This window comes from Morone saxatilis, unplaced genomic scaffold (assembly GCF_004916995.1).
Source record: "Morone saxatilis isolate NCDOM2014 unplaced genomic scaffold, NCSU_SB_2.0 Contig22, whole genome shotgun sequence".
In the NCBI taxonomy this organism is placed as follows: Eukaryota; Metazoa; Chordata; class Actinopteri; family Moronidae; genus Morone; species Morone saxatilis.
Window position 1 is genome coordinate 590,465 of NW_023339785.1, and position 9,857 is coordinate 600,321.

General features: G+C 39.7%; 1 protein-coding gene across 1 annotated transcript in view; it reads right to left on the minus strand.

Moving 5' to 3' along the window:
• Window positions 1-6,828, minus strand: part of mmp17b (matrix metallopeptidase 17b) — an 11,388-nt gene extending 4,560 nt beyond the window's left edge. The window contains exons 1-6 of the mRNA XM_035669736.1: window positions 6,712-6,828; window positions 2,710-2,925; window positions 1,874-2,006; window positions 1,603-1,756; window positions 1,303-1,411; window positions 489-692 (exon numbers count right to left, since the gene is read on the minus strand). Of these exons, the coding sequence (XP_035525629.1) occupies window positions 489-692; window positions 1,303-1,411; window positions 1,603-1,756; window positions 1,874-2,006; window positions 2,710-2,838 (729 nt within the window). The 5' untranslated portion in view covers window positions 2,839-2,925; window positions 6,712-6,828. The remainder of the gene's footprint in view (window positions 1-488; window positions 693-1,302; window positions 1,412-1,602; window positions 1,757-1,873; window positions 2,007-2,709; window positions 2,926-6,711) is intronic.
• Between the last annotated feature and the right edge of the window lie 3,029 nt (window positions 6,829-9,857).

The window sequence follows — 9,857 nt, forward strand, 5'->3', positions numbered from 1 at the left end:
GAGAATGGGGTAAAGACAGAAGGACCAGAGACAGAGACAAAGGTGCACAGCAACAACAGTAGCAACAACTACACTAATAGTAGTGACTGATGGTGATAATGATGATGAAGCAAGTTTAAACCAAATCCAGTCATTACTTTTCAAGATACCTCATGAAGTGTTGGTCAAGAGAAGTAGTTAAAAAAATCACAATCATAAAATCACTCAGGGGTCGTCAGTTTACTAAAGGGGTTGGGAACCACTGGTCAAGAGGACATTTTGGCCTGACAGAATCAAGAGCATTGGCGGTACTACTGTTGTGAGACATGATGGAGAATCGGGCTTTTAAGTTATAGAATGATTTGTTAAAAAAGTTGAATTGTTAATTTTTTTCTATTGTTAGTTTATATACTAAATATCAAAGTGCATCCTGTCAATGTGGCAACAATTACGAGCAGAATCTGTTAAGTGCTGGGGCGTCACTGTGAAATAAAGATGTGATATTATTAGAAGATGAACTGTAACATTGTTCCACCTGGTTGTCTGAAAGCCCAATCCTCCTCTGCGTCCAAATGAACTCCTCCTGCCCGGTCAGGGTCTGATGGGAAAAAAGCATGGCCGACTGCACCGCCTACCCCATCGAAGGGATAGCCATCACCATGGTAACCATGGAGGAAGTCTACCTGTAGGTCTGCTGCCTCTGGACTGCTCACCTAAAAACAGAGGGCAATAGAGGAGAGGCTTGTTGGGGATTAGGCATGGGTAGTTGTGCCCAGCTGCTGTCCCAACATGGCTTTCCACCAGCCTTCTAGGCAACTCTTACCCGGTCTCACTGCCAAGTCTCACTGCCAAGTCTCACTGCCAAGTCGTCAAATATTGTTGCTTGACTTCAAAATTGGACGCTATAAGTGCCCCTCTAGGTCATTTCTGGTTTCAGGTGACATTGTATAAAAAGTGAGAAAGTCCGCATATGAAACCAAAAGTAAGCAATTTCTTACATGAACATACTTAAGTTACATCAGGTACGTAACGTGACTTACAATCTTTTCCAAGCAGTTTTTGTGGCTAAACTAAACTGCAACACTTTGAGAATTTTAACCACACATTTTGAAAGTCTAATTGGACGTTGCGTATTTATTATTGCTAATTTGACCATGGATCACTGCATGTCCTGAAATGACACTGAGGGCTACCTACAGAGTCATATTTTGAAGCGTAAGGCCCCTGCTCAAGGGTAGTATTTGGCGATTTGGGAGTGAGAATGTGATGTATCTTCCAACTTTTCCATATGTCATTAATGCAGCATCAGACAAATGTACCAACCTCATGGAACTCCAGGGGTGTTGGCTCTGCCCACACTCTTAAAGCATAAAAGACCAATGAGCGAATGGTTTCCCGAGACAGACGGGAAGAGGAGGGGTACGAACGCAACCTAAGAATGTAACAGAGCGCATTTGTATAAGAGAGAGTCCGAGGGAAAGACCAAGTTACAGATGACTTGAGGCAAATAAATGTGGGTCTGTAAAGTTCACATCCTAATTAGAAACAGAAATTACTCATGTTTGGTCCAGTTTACCAGACCATAATCTGGTGTAGATTATATAAAATAGAATCTTATCCGACCTCCAGTTAATGTTCCTGCGTGTCCACATGGAGATAGCCCTTCTCCTCCGCTTCCTCATGTTTCTCCCTTCCTGGTTGATTAGTAATCTGGATGGTTCGTCTTGGTCAGGAAGGGAGCAGCGCGGATTGTTCATCAGTGCCATTGTCTCCTCATCTGAACACACCAAAGCACAGAGGAACCAGAGGAAACCCAAGGAGTCACATATAGAATACCAGATTCGAGAAGGAGTAGCCTAAACATTGGTTTGTTGAGTTTTACAGCAATCCTCACCTACAACCCCAGTGTCTTTGAGGCCTCCAAACCTCTGCATGGCCCTCACAGCATCAGTGACAGCTGTCCAGGCCTGTAACTGACCAGTGGAGGGGTCTGAGGTTGGGAGGTAGCCATACTTCATCAGCCAATCCTATGAGGAAAGAAGAGCAGATAGTCAGAGATAGAGCAGATAGTGGAGTAAATACAGTTGGCAACCATGACAAAATACATGCTGAAATGCAAAATCTTCATACTGAACCAATGTGTTTGTTTTGGTTATGTTTAGGTTACTCTTTGATGTAAGTCTTTGATGCTGGAAGCTTGTATTGTCTCAGCCAGTCAAGCACTTCAGATTCATAACATCATCATCATGTGAGTTGGACTGAGACCCAAACTCAAAGTCCAGGCTCAATGTCCCATATAATAGTCACCCTACTGTACATCTTGCATCCCTCCAGCGAGTGATAATTAGCAGACAGCAGGTACATACATACTGTGGTATGTAAATTGATGGCTATCATTCAGTATATATTTGCTTATCTATGAACTCAAACTATACTGCAGTAATGTTAAAGTGTTTGTTTAACCAACCATCATTCATTTAGGGGTTGAAGGGTTATTATGACTGATGATGAAAATAGAATTGTGTAATACTGTATGCCGTTAAACATTTCTGAGATGGTTATCGTACCGTGAAAATCTCATACCATTGCATCCCTAGTGTTTATGTATGTCTTCTTCAAATGAGCTCATATACACATGTTCATTCACAGATCACTCTAACTGATGTATTTAAAAAATTTGCATTCCCTTCTTCCTGCCTTCCTTATAAATGTTCATGCTGTTTATTTTACCACCAGCTGGGTGCTCTCATCTTCAGTGGGTGTCACCGGTGCAGAGGAGGGTGTGGGAGTTACGTCAGCAGTGGATGCTGTTTGCATCCATCCAGTGCTCAGGCACAGAAAAATAAGACACATCTTCATCTTGTCTGCATGTTTTATGCAAAATATTCACTTGAGAGAAATCTTCAATGATGTAAATCCATCGGTGTCAGAGAGGATATTCGGACCCTGGAGTGGCAACAAAAAATGCAATGAAAATTGAAATTTGGAAACAGCAAAGAAAAAAAAAAAGCAGAAAAAAAAGAAGCAGAAAGTATTGACAGAAATACAAAAAATACTGTTATAACAATTTTGCTATTTTAATTCAATTTGGTAAGCTTATGAAACAGTTCGTACATTCATAATAATCAAATACACAAACAGGGTTGGCACTGTGTGAAATATATCCACTGTTATTGCTTTAATACTGTTCTGTCTTGGTAAAAGTAAAAATATTAGTCCAACCTTTTTCAGCAGTCGCACATACAATGCAGAAACAGCCCTTCTAGAAGCTCATTCACCCAGTGTTAGAAAAGCCCATTGAAGAGAAACTAACTCATTAATTCACATTCAGAGACCAATGCACAGCATCAGGAGCAATTTCAGCTTCAGTATCTTGCTCAAGGATACTTCGACATGCAGCAGGGGCTGGGAATTGAACCAACGTCCTTCAAATTAGTGGAAGACCTGCTCTACATCTGAGCTAAATACTCTTAAATATAATACAGTTTTCCTATGTTGATTGCTTGGCTAGAATTCTTAGAAGTAGCATAACAATCTAAGGCACTGGAAGACTGTAATGGAACTTAAAACTAGAAACTAGAATGTAAGCAAGTAGTGCTTCTTAAAAGCTATGAAATCTCAGTTCTTTAAGATAGATTTGATTAAAATAAGCATTTTGGTCACTTTATTGAGCTGAATTTAAGAATTTCCACCATATTTTTTGGTTTGTTTTACCATTTTTTAAATAAAAAAAACAATGAAAAACTAAACAGCTGCTTCATTCCCAACACTGGGACAAAACTACTCTCTCTTAAACTGAGAAGTGGTACGAGTAGTCTTCCTCTTAAAACCAGGAAAATAATCCTCTGGGATATTATGCAAACCATTGTTGGAACTGGTTACTGGTTCAATTGAGCTCAATATTAGCTGTAATATCTTATTAAGACACTGTTAGATATATTATCTTCTTAAAACCAGGTTACTTTTCTAATGCAACACATTGACTCGACAAGATTGCTTTTCTTTTTAGACAAAAAATAAAACTCATTTCCCAGAAACAAGGCTTTCTAACTGTCTTGAGATGCACTGTGGTTGTGGTACCAGCTGTTGTTAATTTAAGCCTGAAATTGATATGGGTTGTTCAGAAGTTTCTATATTTATATTTATAACGATTTACAGAAGAGCTTCAGAATTTAGCCTCAAAGCAAGAATAAGGGAACTATTACAATTATTTTATATATAAATATAATTTTAAAAAACAGTTGCTATTTATTGTTTGTTAGAACATGGATATTGAAGCGCTTTACTGTGCAGTTGCTATATTTATGAGAACAGATATTGACACATTTGATTCTAAGGATACTCGTACTCTTACATCGTCTCTATTCATTTCAGCCAGGTACTCGCTCAACCCTTGTAAATACATTATATCCTACCTGTTAAACATTGCAATGTTATTATTATCATTACTAATGCGTTAACATGCTGACACAAGCATTATAAGAGTTGCTTATAGTTGCCTAGACAAACTGGTTTTAGGTAAACTCAACCAAATCTTAACCACAGAGATGGAAGGTCTAAGAACACCATTGAACGCTCTCTTAAGACATTAACATCCCTCCATCACATATAAAAATGCAGAGGATGCTCTTTTTAGTAGGTTCTCCAGTGTCTTCACTAACATTGGAGAAGAAAGAAGGCACTAACATGTAATAATAAATGCCTCACCTGCTTTGGCTTTTTATGCTTAAATTATTCCTGGTCAATGACTTAATTCTCTCGCTGCACAATCGGGAAAAACACTGTGACATCCAATGTCACGACAGCATGAATGAGTTAAAGGAGTCAGTGAATGAAGTTGACGGGAAACATCCATACTGTATTCCCACTGGGGAGATGATATACCAGATGCAATCAGAAGATGGAGGAAAATTACCATAAAACACAGAGGGGAGGGCACCTTAACTGCTGTACAGGACAGTGGTAGATGTGAGTGTGTGTGTCTGTGTCAGAAGATGCTTCATTTAATTAAGTTAGAGGGTATACCATTTCAGTTAAAGCATGGGGGGCAGAGAAGAAAGGATGAATGGAGGAGGAGAATAGTGTTAAAGTAATGAGATTAAAGCAGCAAAAAGAGGAGAGGGCAAACGCCTGTTAAGAACCAACAAACATTATCTCTTAAATCAAAGGTCATATTAACCTAATATTGTGAAATACATTTTTAGATTATACCATATTTCTTTAGTTAAAAACTAGCATAAACAGATTTTTTATCATAATACACACCTAGGTTGTCTAGTTGGCCATGACCCCGTACTAATTGTTCGTGAGCTTCTGTCACTTACAACTTTTTTGGTTTTTGAGATGTATTATAGTAACCCTTTTTGAAAGTTAAAGGTCCAGTTTTTAGAATTTGGTGGCATGGTATAGTTGCAGATATCAATAAACTGAATACCCCTCGCCTCAACCTTCCCTTAGAAGCACAAAGGAGAAACTACTGTGACCAACTGAACTCGCAAAAAATGCAAATGTTTCTGACGACTTGACAAATTCAAGTCCAATATTCACTCATCTTTTAGCTCTGTTTTTGGTCTCCACCAACCCCTGAGAAAACATCTGACTGTTAGCTGTTCCATTTTTTTCACCACCTAGCCACTAACTTTGTCTGTCTGCTGTTTAGTGCTAGTAGCATATTGTCAGTTTATCAGCTTGAGAGCAAAACAGTAAAGTTGTGGGCCATAAAACCAGAACAATCAGCTGAAAGAAGCTAAAATGTTCTCCATATCCTCTGTGGACTCATCACCATAAAAAACCCCTTTCACATTACACACAGTCAGAATATGGTTTAGTGCTGCTTTAAAAATTAGTTACAGATAAAGAAATTAAAACAAAAATGTTTGTGACATTGTCTAATGTTGGCGTGTACTTTCTTTTTCCAATTTGTGACTTTGCATCATTTCACTTTTTTTGTGTGTGTTTTCCTTTTGGACTTCCCATTAATGAAAATGAAAATTGTAGAAATAATTTTCCAGAAAGTTCCCAAATGTATTATTATTTTCATTTTTATTTTTTAGTAGACATGATTTGCAGCTTTTTTTTTATAGACACATGTTAACCAGAGTGAACTGAGAATGCACTCAGTCAGTGTTTAGAAAATGTATTTCAACTGTGATAAAGATTAGAAATCGCACATTCATGGCTGCATCTTGAGGACACTGCAGACCTCATGAGATCCCAACCTTCATAGGTTGATTCCTGAATTTTCTTTACATCTTAAAATTTTACTAGTTTCAGGGCAAGAGAATTCAATTAAAATGACTCAGAATTTCCACACCAGAATTAAAATCTTGGCAGCTAGCTCAGCTAAATCTAAAGGATTTTCATGCAAAGTGAAATGTGCCGACAATATAATTTAACAATTAACTGAATTATTTTCAACTTATTTTTGGTAAAATTAGGGGGTGTCTAAAATCCTTGCTGCCCTGCACAGATTCTGAAACTTGAACTGAATAGCTATACAGTCACTGTATCACTGATCACAGCTGTACAGTAATTCTCATTATAGGTCTTGACACATTCAATATTGTTACCATCTGGAACTGGCCTCCAACATCTAACACCTTTCACTGCAACTTAAGATAAACCCACATAAAATGCCAAACACTCCAACTCCAGATCCAGCAGACAAACTGCAACCTTCAGACGAGTTAAAACTTCAGCGCAAACAAAACAGAAAGATGTTTTCATGCTTACCTTCCTCCTCCTCCTCCTTTGCATCCGTCCTCACTCTCTCTTTATCTGCCACTATGGGAACAGATGGGTCCTTTCTCTGCTCTTGCTTCTTCCCCTCAAAGCCTAGCTCCTAACCCCCGCCCCCCACCCACCCTCTACCCCACCCACCGCCAATGACAAATGTAGCTTGCATGTTTGCAGAAAAAGCCTCTTTTCTTTCACTTAAGAAGATCTTGACTCCCGATCTTTGCTCTTCGGGGCCTGTCTGTCCCGTCGCCTCTGTCGGCTCCAGGTTCCGACCAATATCTAACACATAAATGAGAGCAAAATGCTGTCATTTCATGTAATTCCTCTGCCTCTAAAATTAAAACAATTAGTGCCAGCGCAGCAAACGGCCTCTGATCTAGAATCCTGCGCTTACCGGGAGGATTATGAGTGTCACACAGCAAAGATGTGTTTAGATTTGTGTGTGTGTGTGTGTTGCATGTGTACAACATCTGCATGTTCATGTGTGTTTTCTCTTATGATGCATTAACATTTTACGCACAATCCTCTAACGCCAGGATTAAAACTAAAATGAAGTACGAACAGATTGATGTGCTCTCTCTCTCTCTCTCTCGCTCTTTCTCTCTCTCTCCATCAGTGTTTATTTTTTCATGTTCTTTCTTTGTGTTTAAGCCAGTGGACCAAGTGTTAAAGGGTCAGCACAGCCAGTATTCTGACCACTTTCTAAGCAACTAAGAGCATTCTCTCAATAGAGACATTCACCCAAGTTAAAAAGCAAGTGGAATCACCTGTTGGAAAGATTGACATGAGCATAGTATGAGTGTATGTTGCACTAGTTCATATTTTCCATGTTGCTGTAGGCTGATTCATGTCAATACTGATATTCTTTCTTGAGTTGTGGCGCAAGCGTCCCACGGGGATCATTAAGTTCCATCTAATCTGCTCTTTGTCTGCAGAGGGACAATGGCTGATAGTAAAAACACATGTAGCGCCGATGTGATGTTTTTGCATGAAACCTTATTCCTCTGATCTGTTTCTGTAGCAGGACGGGCGGATCGAGTGACTGACTCTTCAACAAGCTGTTCACATGCTAAAACTGTTATTCCTCTGTGTAGATTTACTTAATTTGTCACAGGCATTCTGACAGCATTTTTGAGCTTGCTGCTTTTACCTTTAGAGCCCAAACACACAAACATTTATGATTAATTTAAATGGAATCACAGCAGATCACTGCAGTGGGGTTTCCATTATTCCATACATAGATGTGTTAAAGAGAACCAGATAGATGGTAAATGGACTGGTTGTAGAGGGTGCTCCGTTCATTGCTATGGAAGCTGGAAGCCAAAACAGTTAGACAAATTACCCCAACCATGTGCTCCCGCATTGAGGGGCCCATAGAGCAAGCACACTAGCAACTTCCACTGGCTGAGCTGCTAACTTCTGGTTCAGCCCTCCACTAACTCAAATAGGGATAAATGATTTAATCGTGCAGCTCTCCTATACCCTTTTTCCACCGACGCAAAACCTAGTGCTTGTTTTATGCTGGTGCTAGTGCTGGTTCAGAGTTGGTTCAACTTGAGAACCTTCTAAGAACCGGGTTGCAAGACAGCCGTGTCACTGAGTCACTGTATACATCTCCACTGTTAGCTACTGTCACCAAGGTTACGCTGGCTAGCTAACATTACGCAAGCTGGTGTGCTACTAATTTGTCACATCAATGTTACACAAACATTAAAAAGCAAAACATTGATTAAATTAGCAGCTGTATTTGCCCGTGTTAGCTGACCAACAGCTAGCTAGCTAGCTCAGTGTTACATTCGTATTCTATGTGCTAAACAGACAATAAATAGGCTACCGTACATAGCTGCTGGCCACAAGACACCCCAGTCCCTTCTGTAAGAGGGTTCTTGGCTCTAGACCCTCAAAGTGTTGGTTCCACGCTGGATTCCTGTCAAAATGCAAAGAACAGGTTCAAGATTAGGCCCCGGCTCTGAACCATCCTTCAAACTACCTTAGGGTAACTAGACTTTCAAAATGTTACTGGACTGAATGGATCAAATTCTGACAGTGAAATCAATCATTTTGCGGTGGTTGTGATGCTAAAAAAAAATGTGTCCACCAATTGTACAGCCACTTCTTTCACAGTGTAAGCTTATGGGAAAAAGTATTTTTGGGCCAGTGTGCATCACATGATGGACACCACTGCTGTCATTAAACGATTGGGCCACTTTGAAGCCCAGTGCTTTACCTGTGGGCTTGTGTTTTAGGTAGCTACAACAAACTTTCATTTTGTGTTGTTTCGGGGCGGCCCCTGTGCACAAAAGTGGTAGCAGTGGTACCGCCTTCATTTACTGATTTCAAGGGGAATACAACTGAATCCAAACTACACAGAAATGGCCAGTTTTCTCACTGATGGTCATATAGAGGCATCCCTGTTAAATTGAGACTGTTCAATAACCAGTTTAAAAACTTCTTGTAGTATGTTTAAATACCATTTACCATTATTTACACATTTAAAACACAATGATATATAGATTTTGATATAGCCATATGTAGAAACAGATGTATGAAACAGTCAGTCTCAGTCCTTTCTCCTTTTATTTAGTATATGATTACATGAAAACAAGTTTCTGGGGTAAACGGAGATTAAACGTTTCCTCTGTCACCGTGACAACAGGCTACTTCCTCATGAATGCAGCTGCTGGGACAGGTCAAAGGTCAATTGGGGGGGTAATGGTTGATGGATGCTGGGTGGGTGGCTTGGGTGGGGATCGTGGTAAATACATGAATGGAGCTGTGTGTCTGGGACTGTGTGGGTCTCATCCCGCTGTTGTCCATAGCAACAAAAATGCTCTTTTTGGACTGCGTGGTGTCTCTGGTAAGTCCTGCACCCATAGGATCCCTCTGGACACAGCTGCATTTCAGTTAGACTGATAAAGGCCTCTAAAGGCCAGTGAAGATATTTGGAGGTTGAACATTTTGTTCCGATATTTTAAGTTTGCAATTATTTATGCTAAAATTTACCCCAAAAAATAAAAAATAAAAAATAGATAAACAGTGATAATTCTATTTTGGGTGGAAATGTCTCCAAGACTGATTGGATATCTGATGGTGGAGGATCTGTGGAGCCATTAGCCTGAGGCTAACAGGCTAGTACACTG